At 33.6% G+C, this 15,818-nt stretch overlaps 1 protein-coding gene across 1 annotated transcript; it reads left to right on the top strand.

Annotated features, from left to right (window-relative positions):
• Positions 1-13,165: 13,165 nt before the first annotated feature.
• On the top strand, positions 13,166-15,818 carry LOC143632913 (calcineurin B-like protein 4). Its single transcript, XM_077101318.1, has 8 exons — positions 13,166-13,313; positions 13,397-13,479; positions 13,560-13,619; positions 14,483-14,591; positions 14,683-14,735; positions 14,849-14,929; positions 15,544-15,656; positions 15,739-15,818. The coding sequence occupies exons 1-8, from the start codon at positions 13,229-13,231 to the stop codon at positions 15,806-15,808; spliced, it is 654 nt and encodes a 217-aa protein (XP_076957433.1). The 5' UTR covers positions 13,166-13,228; the 3' UTR covers positions 15,809-15,818.

Genomic DNA, 15,818 nt, shown 5'->3' with positions numbered 1-15,818 from the left:
AAGTACTTTCTGAGTTTTTCAAGGTTGAATGGATAACTAGTTTAATCACAAACCACAAATCTATTTGATTATTTCATGATTTATTTTTAACGGTCAACAAATAGAGAATTGTCTATTACGGGGTGACCCGATGGCAAAAGGCCACCACTGGCTGGCCTAACCCAACCGTACGAAGCCTTTAAGTACCTCCAAGTTATCACTAGTACCGGGGAAAACCCGGACGCTTTCAGGATCGTACAGGAGATCACAAAAATATTTGTGTTGTTTCATTAAGCCACCCATGTCCTCCCTAAAGTGTTTTCTTGTAGGGATTCCATTGAAAAACTCATGTTTTCTACCACTATGTCGTATTTTCGATTTCAAATCGTATTTCCGCAAAAGAAATAGTGAAAACACCTAATCTTTCGAATCTTTGTTGCGGAGTCGATAAATTATACGACCTTTGGCTGTATCATAACGACTTACTTCAATTTTGACTCTATCTCATGGCAATATTCTTATAAAACTACGTCGGATCTTTCTTGAAATGTAACCTAGAATCATATCTTCATTATCTAAACGAACCTGGAATATGTTGGGAAGCGATTCAGTAACTAAACCTTCATAAATCCATTTTTGTTCTTTCATTCTCGGTAAAACCTTATTGAAGTATCAACTGGTGAAGGAAAAACCCTATTAGACATTCCATCCCTTATCTTTTCTTTTTCAAGAAAAGAAATTTCCTGTTCAATTTAGATATTAGAAAGATTACCATATGAAAATGGCATTATTTCATGATTTATAACCTCGATGTTTTTAAACACGATCCAACCAAAAACCGATAAAACAATAGGCTTAATGAGTGGTCACTTTTCGGCACATCCGTCTCAAATAAACGATGAAATAAAATAGAAATAATAGAGTAAAGAAAGCGATAATGTATACACAACTTTTTTTATATGTACAATTTAAACCTTGTTTTTAACGGTCAACGAATCCTCTAAATGGGGTACTGGCTAAATTCATCACATTATGATACACTCGTCTTTCGGTATGGGAAAAACCCTTACCTACGGTCAACGCTCGTGAACACTCGCCCGAAGGCACAACAGTACGTTGAGATAAAACTCGTTCAGTTCAAGAATACAACTAGTGAGAGCTACAAACTCCACCTAGCTAGTCTCTCATAATCACCCTGGTGGCTCTGAAACTAAATGCTGGGAGGAGGAATCAAACCTGAGTCACATAGTACACCAAGTTTTTATTATTTCATTAATCTCTTGGATGCCATTTCTTGATATTCTTATCAAAATAGGGTGAATGGAAAAATTATTTACCAAATCCATGCTTAATGAAGAGGAAAGATCGGCTCAAAAATCTACAGGGTTGTTTAAAAAATTTGTAGCTCATGACTAGCTTGAATTAAGCTCGAAAAACTCAGCTAAAAAAATTCTTAGTAGCAGTGTCTAATAAATTAAGAGAAAAACATAATGAAAAATAAAAATGCATTTTTTTTTTCAGTTTAATTTTGGGTCCATTTTAATTTAGATTAAAAAGTTATTTAGAAAATATTATTATTTAATGAGATAAGGACTGAGAAAAATGATATTTTCAAAAATTACATAATTTGGTAAATACTTTTGAAATCATCAATTTTAGTAAATATCATCCATCCCAATTTGAAAAAAAAGAAAAGAAAAATGCTCAAAACAATTACAGTAACAAAATGGCATTAAATGATCAAAACATTAGAAATGGCATTAATTCGGATGTTTTCAACAGAGTGCCAATTTAATGTTGAATGTTCTAAAGTAAAATGCCATTTCGAATGTTTTGATCATTTAATGCCATTTCGAATGTTTTGATCATTTAATGCCATTTTGTTACTGTAATTGTTTAGTTAGTAGAGAAAGTGAAGATGTGTACAGATCTCTTGTGTTTTTTATACATTTAAAACTTTTTTTTAATCAGCTAGTTTTTATTATTTAATTAATTTGTTGGATGTCATCTTTTATTATAAATGTCAAATGTTGTAACGTAGCAAATTTACAATACTTCTAAATGCCTTATATAAATACACATCTTGTATACGGAGACCAGATATCTGTTAAGTGAGTTAGCCTACATTGACGAATGTTTTAGAATGATAGAATGCCAATTTCAAATATCCTGATCATTTCACACCCTTTTTTATACATCATCAAGTGAAAGCCAACTATAAATCATTGATGATCATGTTACCGAGATTGTTATTGGTATTTGATAGGGACAGGTCTAGTGTAGGTTGAGAGGATAGGATAGTGTAGGCTACCCCTCAATTTTTTTCAGCAAGGTACATTTTTAGTGTACTTTTTTTTTCTTCTTTGCCTTATGTATGTGCTATCCTCGAACAAAAACTTTTAGCAAACGTACCTTTTAACTTTTCTTCTGTGTTCGCCACTCATTGGCAACAAAAGTGAAATTTAAGAACGTTATTGATCAAATTGCTGATATGAATTATTATTGATCAATAGCTAATAGCCCCATAGCTTGAATTATTAAAATCTAATTTTTTTTACATAAAATGTTTTAAGCGTGACCTGCCTTGAAAACGCAAGTAGCAATTTTGTATAATTCTAAAATTACAAAATAACAAATAATCTTAAATTCCCATCTTCCAACCGAAATATTCAGTCTATTAATTTAGTGCATTCTACTTTCATTGTAGGGTTTCATAAGACTTAGGTAGCGTTTGGTATGCAGGAATGGAGGGCGAAATGAAATGATCCATTGTGAGAGAATGGAGAAAAGTGTGTTTGGTTGACCAAAGGAATGGAATGACTCATTACCTAGTCCATTCTATTCCCTCTAAAACAGCCCAATTTCATTCCATCCATACCCCATGTTTTTTTTCATTCCATTCCATATTTCACCCTACATCACCTTCACCACCCTTCCACCACCATCAACACCCACCACCACCAACCACCAACCATCGCCGCCGCCACCACCAACCACCAACCGCCGCCACTGCCACCAACCACCACCATTGCCTTCCACCGCCGTCGTTACCGCCACTATCGCCACCAACCATCGCCATCAGTGCCAGGCGTCCACCACCGCCACCTGCCCACCGCCACAATCAACCGTCGCCCCAGCAACTCACCACCATCACCCGCTACCCACTACCTATTGTCACCGCTACCCACCACCGTCGCCCCCCACCGCCACTGTCACCACCGCCTGCCACCTCCACCGTTACCGCCACCACCCACCCCCACACCACCATCACCACCCACCTCCAACTACCATTATCTCCCGTCACCCACCACCACCCGCCACCACCAACTACCATCACCGCCCACCAATGTCACGATCGCCACTTACCTCCCACCACCATTGCCACTCACTACCATTTTAATTTTATTTTTCTTTTTTTTTCTACGTACCAAAGAACACAAAGTCATCACTAATTTCATTCTCATTTGGTAATCAAACATCTCATTGGAATGGTAATAAACCATTTCATTTCTTTGTCCATTCCATTACCACGTTCATTCCATTCCTTCGTCCATTCCATTACCTCATACCAAACAGACCCTTATAACTTCCATTCCAACCTCGTTTTCAATCTATTTAGTATTTGCTGCACTTTATTTCATTGTCTGGTTTCAACAAAAGAAATATGAGATTCTCAAAATAGCCTCTTTATAGAAAGAGAGCTTAAATTTGTCCCCTCTGATTTGTGTTTTCAGATTTGTCTCTAACCTATCGCGTCGCTGGTGACTAGCTTGATATTCCCGGCGACGTGTTAGCAAACCAATCACAGAACGACCTATTAACAAAACTCTCCTTACTGAATTCAGTGTCGGCAACCTACTAAGAAAACACGTCTCCCGCGACGTTAATGAAGGTGAATAATGTGTCGTCGGCGACGAGATGGCCTGAATAACGTGTCGTCGGAGACGTGTTATTTGTTAACATGTTGCCGGCGCGTAGATACGGGAAGACATCGGAGAGACGAGAACAGTGGTGCCAGATATGGCAACCTGGCATTGACGACCAGAACATGAACGTGTTTAGCAGGTCGCCGACGACGAGATGGCCTGAATAACACACTTGGACGCCTAATTTCGGCCACACGTCTTTCTTTATTGCTGACAGAAATAACAAACACATCGCCGGCGACAAGATAGGTGATGAATAAATCTGGAAACTTGAATGAAAATGGAAAAACTTGGAATCTCTTTCTACTGTGGGGACAATTTGGGAATTTTCCCAAAAACAAAATATGAAAAAGAAAGAGAAAAATTAATGATAAATTTAATTTCCATTTTCCAAACTAATTTTCAATATATTAAATGCGTCAATGAGTTAGTGGTGGAGTGATAAGGAAAAGACTTGGTGTTTCATGTTGCACAGTTTCCATTTCAGCCCCCATCGTGAATGATGAGAGACTAGGCGAGTATGTGCCGTTTACTAGTTTGATCCTTGAATGAACAGGTTTTATCTCACCGCACTGTCATGCCTTTGTGCGAGTGTTCACGGACGTTGCCCTTAGGTAAGGGTTTTTCCCGAATCGAAAGACGAGTGTATCCAGATGTGGTCAATTTAGCCAGTGGCCCGCTTAAAGGATTCATTAGTCATTAAAACAGATATATTAAATGCATGATTGAAAAGACAACAGAACCTTTTTTCTATATGAAAATAGTGTCGGCATACAAGCGATTTCTGCGGTGACTTGTTAGATGATTTAGAAATTAATGAGTGGCATGGTTTTCAATAACAAGCCCTTCTCGATGGAAGTAGTCTTAGAACAAATGGAATAGATTTAATTTCGTTGACTTTTCCTTGTAAGGTGCCTATTTTGTTGACTTTTTTGTATTTTCTGTTTGCTTGCTATTTATGAGTAGTCCTGCCTTATCTTCATGTATTGGTCTTAGAAAAGAAAAGTTTTACCCTAAAGTTTTGTTTTATTTATTATGAGGGACAAGGAAAAAGTCGTTTATTTATAATTTCATTTAATATAAGTATCCTATCTCACGTTCATGCATCTCCATCACTGAAGGGGGGTTGATTTTATCTTACAACATGCGATGCAACCTCATACACGTGATACAATCTCTCTCTTTCAATATTTAATCACGTCTAACGTTCTTTTAAATACTTTTAAAGCCAACCACAATACCTGGAAAAGTATCTAAGATGTGATAATATTTTCCATGCATACTGATTTTGATGTTTCATGTCTTACTCACCCAATGGCATCATCAAGTAGAAAAACTTCCGTTAAGCTAAGTTTTAAACTTGAGACCTTAAAATACTATGTCTTAACCATCATTCAAATTAATCATCTGTCTTTATTCCTTGTTCCTTACGGGTTGCATAGAGAAAACAAAATAAACTGCTAGTAAAAACATGAAAACTGCCTTTCACCACTATACCACATACTTGAAATAAAAATGCAGAATTAGAAAAAACTAGACAGAGAATAAAATAGAGAATAAAACGTGGCTCCATTTTCTGGTGATGGGTTGGATCGGGTCTTCGGATCCGGGTAAATATGTGACCAATTTAACCCACTTAATAAACCGAAAACAAAATATATTGAAATATTATTCTTTTTATATTGTATCAACAACTAAACATATTGAATTAATTTTGTTATCCAAACATATTGAATCCGGATATTGATTTATATTGATTCACATCATTTTTTATTTGTTTTATATCGATTTTATTCTTTAAAAAAAAAACTTATTAATTCACGTTGAATCCGGATATATTTGCAATTCTGAAAATGAAAACTTGATTTAAGTAAAGCAAACAATTTTTAAATTTTTTGTTTTTCAAACTCCATCAGCTATCCATCCGCAAAAAACGACATTTTTTGTATTTTTCTAACATACATCAGTAAAGTTCATCGGAAATGAGCACACCTATTTTTCTAAAAAGGTCTTTAACGAGAGTTGTTTCAACTTACCGGCCATATTTGTTAACTACAACCGACAATTGGTTCATAGTGTGTTAACTTTCTTTCCTTGCTTAGCCGCTTGACAACTATAAAGTAGCTATGCTTTCTAACTATAAACTTAACAAGAGTGCGTGCGGTCGTATTAAGGAACGTGCATACATGCTTTACAAAAGGCCGTTGTTTCGATATGATTCACTTTTAATTTTATTTTATATATTTAAACTATTTTAAATTTATCTATTAATTATTCATCAATCTCAAGATTAAAATTAGATTATCAAAATTAATAAAGGGGTGTTTGGGATTCCTTATTTGCACCTCCTTTATACCTTATAAAAGGAGTTTTTCATAAGTTACTCTATCCTAGCTTATGAAAACTCATTTTTTCTTCTTTAAAAGGTTTAATAAGTTATATTAACCAAACACTAGTTTACCTTATCAAAGTTAATAAGTTATAAGGAGGTAAAAATAAGAAAACCCAAACAGCCCCTAAGAAATCTAATATTAATCATTACTGAAATTTTATTTTTGGTTTTTTATATTGGTTTACAATTACTTCATTGTTAAAATTCTATAAAAACAAGTTAAATTGATGTATGTGGGAAGAATTGACAAAATAGGAAACCTTTCCTCCATAAAAAAGGAAAACAAATGAAAAACTAGGCAAACGAGGAAAATGCTGATGTGACTTGTTAGAATAATGAGATGACTTCTTATGGCCTTAGACTACACGTAGTGGTGTAACATTGTGGCTCTAAAATGATGAGGTGGCTGCCTAAATTAATGCCAAAACCATTACGGATGATTATGATTTTGGCTATATAGAATTTTACGTCATTCCCTTAGCGGGCATTAGGGGCTTATACAATTAATATATTAAGACCGTTGGTAAGACTAAAAAATTCCTTGGTTGAAACTTGAAAATAATTTACAAAAGTTATATTACAATTTTGTACAGAGGATATAATAAAATTTTAAATTCAAGAATATTTGAATTCCAAAATCTTCTATGAGTTAGACTTATCTTATTTTGAAAATTCAAATAAATTAAATTACAATTTTTAGACTATATAAACCAACAATTTTAACTATTTTTACCACACTAAAAACAACTCTATATTCGATTATTCTCTACATTTCTCTTGCAATCATGAACTCAAACAACCAAAACATCCCCGCAATGAATGTTTTTAACCCAAACAAAAGGAAACATACACGACATGAATTAGCCCAATAACTCGTACTAGTTCAATGCAAGCACAGACGAAATCGTGTACTAATCTCTATCCCTAACCCCATAACCGAGACATCTACCCATAAGCCACAACCAAGACCCGACTTCTTCTTCTCTTCTCAATGCATACTTAAGACCCAACTGCAACCAAGACTCGACTTCTCATCTCAATTGATGCCTGAGACACAACCACAACCTTAACCTCAACACGTATTACTAACCTCTTCCAAGAGAAAGCTTAGGAGAAAACAAGTCATGACAATTGAACAAAGTGTCGAAAGGTCAACGGGTGATGAAGAATTCGCGTTAGCCCGGGCTTGATTCGGCACATCTTAGGGTCGGATTACAGAAACTACTTTTAGAAGGTTTTATAATTTTTAGTATATTTTTTTCATGTTTATTTATACATTGGGAATGCTCAAAAAACAAAGTTTTGGGTCTTTTTCTTTTCTTTTTTTTAATTCCAAGTTTGATTTGTTTTTTTATTTCAAGTATTATTTGTTTTTTTTTTCTTCTTATTTTAAACATCGTTTCATATTTCTTTGAACATGTAACTCTTATTTTTTTTAAATGTTATAGTAATTTATTGTGTGGTTTTATTATTTAATTTATTATGTTTATCAAAATATAAATTATTAAGTATATAAAAAATGATTAAGTAATAAACTAATAACTGCAACTAGTAAAACCACTACATTTGATTTAAAAAGAGCTTTGGTAAATTCATTTTTGCCTACATGGTACCTAGGTGTCATTTTAACTAAACAATTATCTAAAACCACTACATATAGTCTTAACAAAGTATGTATGTACGCTCTTTAATACGACAACACGTACTCTTGTTTAGTTTGTAGTTAGAAAGTATAAATGTTTTATAGTTGTCAAGTGACCGAGGGAGGAAAGAAAGTTAACACACTATGAACCAATTGTCGATTGTAGTTAACAAATATAAACGGAAGTTGAAACAACTCTCAGTGAAGACTTTTTAGAAAAATGGGTGTGCATAATAGGTTTTCCGACAGATTTTGCTGACGCGTGCTAGAAAAATATATAAAAAAAAGTCGTTTTCACCTATGAATAGCTAGTGGATTTCAAAAACAAAAATTTTTTAAATTGTTTGTTTTACGGAAATCGAATTTTTATTTTCAGAATTACAGATATATCCGGATCACATAGTTGATAGTAACATCATAAAATTTAGCTCAACCTCGGATCATATGTAGTTAGAGGTGTACAAAAAAAACGGTTTGGGACTGGGTTTAGGTAAACCGAACCGAACCGGTTTGGGTTTAAAACCAGTTTCACCCAAACCGGTTCCCAGACCGACCCAAACCGTCAGTTCCAGGACCGGTTCCCCTTAAGATCTACCAAACCAGTTTTAAAACCGAACCGGTTTGAGGAAAACCGGTTTATAAACTGGACCGAACTGACGTGACCAAGCCGGTTTATATTGCTTCTGAACCGGTTTATAAACCGGACCGGTATGAGTCAAATCGGTTTTGACCATTCGTTGACCAAATCGGTCCAAACCTGTTCGGTTTAGGTTTAAAACCGGTTTTGTACACCTCTACATATAGTTGATAGGTAAATCATAAAAGCAAAAATCTTCTATTTTTCTATTGGCGGTCCACTTGCACAGCCCATTTGATTACTAATTGTGGCCCAACATCTATTCAACTCATTATCCTAATAATCATTTCTACCATTAGTGCACCATTTTGATCATTCTCTTATCCACCAACAAATGAAAGTAATATATTACATATGCAATAAATTTGCATCTAAATTAACATATTTAGACGAGAAAAAACAGTATTTCAAACAAGCCTTGTGGACTACTAAATACTAATGTTGTATTACATTAATATCGGTTTCAAAATTAATAGGCCAGGTGATGTTAGAAGTAGATACCTTATCAATTAATATGGGCCATGTGACCTCTGGCAAAGCCGATACACCATCACCCCTGTCACAAAAGTCATGCCGCCTAACACGCATGAATTGTATGGTAGTCATATGACCAGTATTGGAACTGGTACTATGAAACTACGATTTTTCTAGTTTCTTGCACACGTCTACTTTAGTGACATAGGATCTTTATAAAAATAGAAAATAACTCACACGTAACAAAGTTCTCTTTCATGAATGTGTTTAAACAAGTTTTTAAGTTACAAATTGACATCCTACGCTAAGAAAAGCTGGCCCTAAGTGAATCAAACGTTTGTTGCAAAGCTTTTCATAGGATTAATGTATATTTTGTTGATGATACGCTAACTGAAGTTGATATGCAAGAAATTATTTACCTATGCACAACATCTTTCTAGTGCACGTGGATGGAATAAAGTGAGATACATAAATCAAAGTGGATATGTAGGCATATAAACGAACCAAATGTTCGCTGATTATTTGGCGAGAAGTTGGTTTATTTAGTAAACGAACAAACACAAACAATTTTTTTATTCAGTTAAATAAAACATTAACACATGCTTTGTTCATTTATTTATGTTCACAAACTTTTGTTTATTTTCATTTATGTTCAGTACGAGTTAACCTTAAACCCACATGTTTTCCGTATACTCCAAATACTAGCTTATATGCCTATGTGACGCACTAGTTGAAAAAAAATATTATTAAGAGATAAAATCTAGGGATTTAGCCCATGATAAGCCCATAGTATTTGATTATTTTCATGTTTACACTTAGCAGCCTAATCCATTTACTCATGCCTGTTCAAACCAATGCAAATACTACTGAGTCATAACTCACCATTGATTTAGGGGGGTTCAGTTGACTGAGCTTTATCTTTAGTTTCGTTTCCAGATTCTGCTTGAAGATGTGCTTTGTTGATCATGATGATTAATTTGGTGATTTGAAGTAAGTGTTTTGAAACTTGTTTTAGATGTACTTGTTTATTTTTTTAAATTTAGTTTTGTTCATTTAGTTATGTGCAACATAATCGTTCTTTCACACGTACTGTTAACGAATAAACATAAAAAAACACGTCGAACGGACACACACAAGAACATCCGTTCATGTTTGATTGTTTGTTTGTTAAAGTTAAATGAAAGAACACGAACATGGCACGTGTACGATTGCATAGTCCTTTTGTTTGTTTTACATGCCGACCTATGAATATGGTTTCGTGTAACTTCTGGCTATAAGCGTAATTACACTTATAACGATGCATCATGTATGAAACGATGTGTTTCTGTCGTTCTGTTTGGTGGTTTGAAGCTTGTTTTAGACTTTAAATTAGATGTATTTGAAGCTTGTTTTAGATTTTAAAAATGATTATGTTCGTTTATGTTCATTTAATCATGTATGCTTATGTTCCTGAACCATTCTTTATACCGTTCACGAACGAACACAAACGTGTTCTCTTAACGAACACAAGCACGTTCTCTTAACGAACAAACACAAAAGAAAATCCATTCATTTACTTGTTCGTTTGTCCAGTTAAATTTGAATGCAAGAACACAAACGTACTTATGAATATGGTTTCATGTAACACTTGGCTATAAGTGTAATTATAAGTACACTATGTCATGATTATAAAGATGTGTCGCATATGAAGATAACATGTGTTTTCATGATTCGCTCTTTCAATAAACACAAAAATAACTGTTTTTTCGATTGAAACGAAATTACTTGATTATTTGTAGTACTTAGTAATTGATCATCAGCTTATGTTAGCAACTTATCATAGAGAGATTTTTACTACATATATTAATTTACAATTTTATAACCAAATCACAACCTCAGCCAAATTTTTTATTATGAATTTAAGAATTAAGAATGTGACAATATTTTAGATTATCTAAACACACAACACATATATGATGAATGATTGATTAGCTTCACCTTAATATAATGCTAGGCCACTGAACTAATATGACAAAATAAATTGGGGGCCATATGTTTCAAGCCAGAAAATTAAATTAGGGGTGTAGTTAACAAAAGCCAAAACCTAAATATTTAATGGCTATGTACAAATATTTTCTTGGCTTATTGCTAGTATTAGATAAAAATGTAGTTAATCTTCTCATCTTATCAGTTTGAGGCTTTGAATTGCCAAATTAGACCATTAAAACATGATTGTATAGATAAAGTACTTGAAATTGGTGCATATATAATTAAGCTTAACCCAACTATTGTTCTCATAATTATCGGTAACAAGGCGTGGCATTGGTCGGTTTTCAGCTAAAACCTAACCAAAAACCGAATTGAGTTTTTGGAAATCTGTCAATTTCGGTTTTTCGATTTGCTAGTTGAGCTTGAAAATTTTAGCCCGAAACAAGAATTGACCCAAAATAATAAATTTATGTTTAAATATTTTTGTTTGTTAACATTTAATTGGCTTTTATACATTTGAGCTAAAGTATTTGGATCACACTATTTATTTAATTCTTATAAATTGCTTAAAATTCAAAATATGAAATCAAAATCTACAAGTTCGGTTATAGGACCTGGACGAGGCTTTGTAATGCCCGTTCAATTGACATAGACCCACGTTCTTTGGTAAAATGAAAATGAGGATGAGACATCAGGAATAGTTGGGATAGCTCGGTAGAGCAGAGGACTGAAAATCTTCATGTCACCAGTTTAAATCTGGTTCGGCTCATTGTTTTTCAACTTTTGATGCATGCAAAACCATAACCAAACCGAAAGTTCAAAAAAAAGAAAACAAAAAAGAACGTAAAACCTATCTGTCTGCTTTTTATTTCGGTTCGATATTTTCGGTTTCAAAGACACCCATATGTGAAAGTTGTTACAAAGTTAGGGAGACATATTGGTTTTTAGTAAATAGACATGGGCAATAAATGAAAACTTATCTTTATATTTTAATTTATTTATTTATTTGTCAGCCACTGAAAATGTGGTTCATCATTTGACTTACCGGTAACATTATTTTCAAAAAGTGGCAAGCAAAACCCTTGGATTCATATGATCTTGGCGCAGGCAAACAATTAATTTCTGCGACCAAAATCAATATTATTATTATTATTAAATGTCACGTTTTATTGTTCAGAATATTCACACACATGCTTGGATCCATTGATTGATGATCACAAGGTTATTAGCATATTCCTTTGATTCATTTTATTTTATCTTTTTTGTATTAATTGCATGTGAAAAAGTTATGTTTTATCTAGTTTTTATTAATTTTTCGTTAATAAGGAGATCATTTTTGATTTTTTTGGTGAAAAGGTTATTGTTTGATTGGGATTTTAATAATTTTTTATTTATTTTTTTATTTATTGAATTTAGGTTATTTGTTAGCAATTTAGCATCTCCACTGAATTAGTATGCATATGTTTGTGTGGATTTTAGGTGGATTAAATATATATGATTTCTTTTTGTTATTGGTTTTGTTTCATGACTTTCATCATCCATTATATAATGCAGGTTTTTACTTTAATAAGTTGTTTTAATACTTTGAAATTTGGTAATCTGTTAGCATCTCCACTGAATCAGTATTCATATGTCTGTTTGGATATCATAGTTGTCAAAGGCGCTTAAAAAAGCGAGGGCCCGAGATAAGCAAGGCGCACGCAGCATAAACATACCTCTTTTTTTTTTTTGGGTGGGGGGGGGGGGGGGGGGGGTTAAACATGTTTTAGGTGTCCAGAATACCAAAATCTGGCTCAGATCACCTGAATGGTAGAGGCGCACGCCCGAAGGGCTTTTGACAACTTAGGTGGATTAAAAATTTATATTCCCTTTTTGTTATTCATTTTATTTTAAATCATTTTATATGTGTTTTCAATTTATTAAGTAAGTTGTTAGCAACTCCACTAAACCAGTATTTAGGTACTTGTTGTGTGTGGTTTGTATTAAATTAAAGATTAAAGTTTTCTTTATGTTATTGATATTCATCTATTATAGTCATTACAATAAGTTTTTTTTTTTTTTTGGTAGTTATTTATAGGGATAATCAAAGGCTACCGTTGCTTTAGAAGGTTCGTTGAGCATATGCGACTCTTCTGAAGATTATAATGAGAAATCCAGCTAAGTATTTGATCATGCAACATTGAAGAATTTGAGACTGTTGTTGTGTAATCATGGGTTGTTTTTGTTCAACTTCTTCAAAGAGTTTACAACGACTACCGTCTTTTGATCCTGCTGAGCTTGCTGCTCAGACCCCTTGTAAGTTGTTTAGGTGTTTTATAATTTATATGATATTATCATCTTGTATAGTTTTATAGATGGCATACTTTCGATTCTTGCAGTTACTGTTAATGAAGTCGAGGCTTTATACGAGCTGTTCGGGAAATTAAGCAGTTCTGTGGTTGATGATGGGCTTATAGGGAAGGTAATGTTCTCATATTATTTTATTTTATTTTTTATTTATTTAGAAACTTTGATGAATAATAATCATTATGTTGCTTGCAGGATGAGTTCCTTCTAGCCTTGTTCAGAAATCATGATAAACGGAACTTGTTTGCAGATCGAGTAAGTGGTGTTCTTAACAGGCTTGTAAACGAACCGAACAAACACGAACAAGGCCTTGTTCATGTTCATTCGTTAACAAAATAATGTGTTCGTGAACGGTTCACAAACAGTTACCGAACGAGATTTTATGTTCGTGTTCGTTCATTAAGGAAATTAATGTGCTCGTGAATGGTTCACGAACACAAATGAACACAAATAAAATCGACAGAGCCAAGAGATTGAGACCGATGTATTCATCAATATGAATAATGAAAGCTTGTAAACGAATAGAATGAACACGAACAAGGGCATGTTCATGTTCGTTCATTTAACTTTAAAAGAGCACGGACACTTGATCGAACAAATATTTATGTTCATGTTCGATTATTTAAAAATGGACATTTGTATTCGTTTGTTTAAAATCTAAACGAACATAACTGGACAAAGATAAACGAACATAAATGAACATATATGAACAAATGTAAATGAACACAAACAAACATAAGCGAACTTAAATGAAAACACTTAAATGAACGCAAATTAACAAAAATAAAACCTTTAAGCAGATGCCCTATCCAGATAATATTTAATTATTTTCTATTAATACATAAATGAACATAAATAAGCAGACATAAACGAACATAAATAAACGAACATAAATGAACGAAAGGAACATGTGTTCATGTTCGTTCGTTTAATTAAACGAACACAAAATTATTGTTCATGTTCGTTCGTTTATTAAATAAACAAACATAAACGAACTTCCCGCCGAACGGTTCACGAACAGTTCACTGAACGTTCGGTTCGTTTACAGGCCTAGTTCTTAACATATAATTCTTATTTCTTAACATTGTAGCAACTAAATTATGTTGTTACTTTTGCAGATATTTGATCTTTTTGATGTGAATAGGAGTGGCCATATCGACTTCAGCGAGTTTGTTCGTTCGTTGGGCGTATTTCATCCAAAGGCTCCTCAAGCAGACAAAGTTCTGTGTAAGAAATGATATTAAGATATACTTTTGAATTATTTATATTGTCATTTGTATCTAGAAGACACAATAAAATAAGAAGTGATTTGTGGCAGATGCTTTCAAGTTATATGATTTAAGGCGAACGGGCTTCATTGAACGTGAGGAGGTAAATTTTTTCGGTTTCTTGTTTTCGCTTACCATTTAAAAGCTCGTGCTGTTTTCGTATATTGAATCTTGTTTTGGGATTTTTCGATAATATTGAACGCTGAATGCTTGCAGTTGAAGGAGATGGTTTTGGCTCTTCTTAATGAATCGGATCTTGAACTATCGAATGATATAATCGAATCGATTGTAGAAAAGGTATGCATTGCTTGTTTGTTATTTGTACATGTGGCAAGCTCAACCCGTTTACTTATAAAATGCGTCAATTCGGGTCATTTTTTTTTTATAAATTCTATTTCCAGGGCCGGCTGGAGGGGGTGGCTTCGGTTGGACCGTCAGTCGGGGCACGCAATTTTTAGGGGCCAAAATTTTTTGTATCTATATTACTTATATATACATTTAAAAAATAAAACTTATAAAATATGAATTGCTCTTTATCATCTTATAAAGTTATAATTATTGGGTCCAAAATTATTTTTTATCCATAATCCATTTAATTAAGTTTAAATTATTAAGCCTCGTTTAAAAAAATTAGCTTATATATTTCGTTACTCGTTAAGGCTATGGGCCTTTTTTTTCCGGCTCGGCCGAGGTATTTAAAACCTCAGAGACGGCCCTGTCTATTTCTAGCAGGTCAAACAGGTTGAAAGTCGCACAAAGTGAAATTTTAATGCATATAAGTATATAGCATCCTAAACCATATTGTTTATTAAAAAAAATAGATTATTGACCCGAACCCCTTTTGACCCATTACTCAACCCGATCTCAATGCTTGATTGTGATGAATGATTATGCTTTTTATTTCTTATCAGACATTCACTGAAGCAGATAGTAAAGGCGATGGTAGGATCGACCAAGAAGAATGGAAAGAATATGTCGACAAAAACCCGTCGTTATTGAAGAATATGACTCTTCCTCATTTAATGTAAGCCATATTACTTGCATAGTTACATTATAATTATATTAACTATAACTTTTTGTAAATGTTTGTAAATGATGGTTTTTAGGGACATAACTTTGAGGTTTCCAAGCTTTGTGATGAACAGCCAGGTAGAAGAGACCTACACAACGGGCTAAACACGTCTTC

This window comes from Bidens hawaiensis, unplaced genomic scaffold (genome assembly GCF_021521415.1).
Source record: "Bidens hawaiensis isolate Kalapana, Puna unplaced genomic scaffold, B.hawaiensis_p1.1 tig00006555_1, whole genome shotgun sequence".
NCBI lineage: Eukaryota > Viridiplantae > Streptophyta > Magnoliopsida > Asterales > Asteraceae > Bidens > Bidens hawaiensis.
The sequence above is the reverse complement of the archived record's forward strand: the minus strand, read 5'-3'. Positions and strand labels throughout refer to the sequence as shown.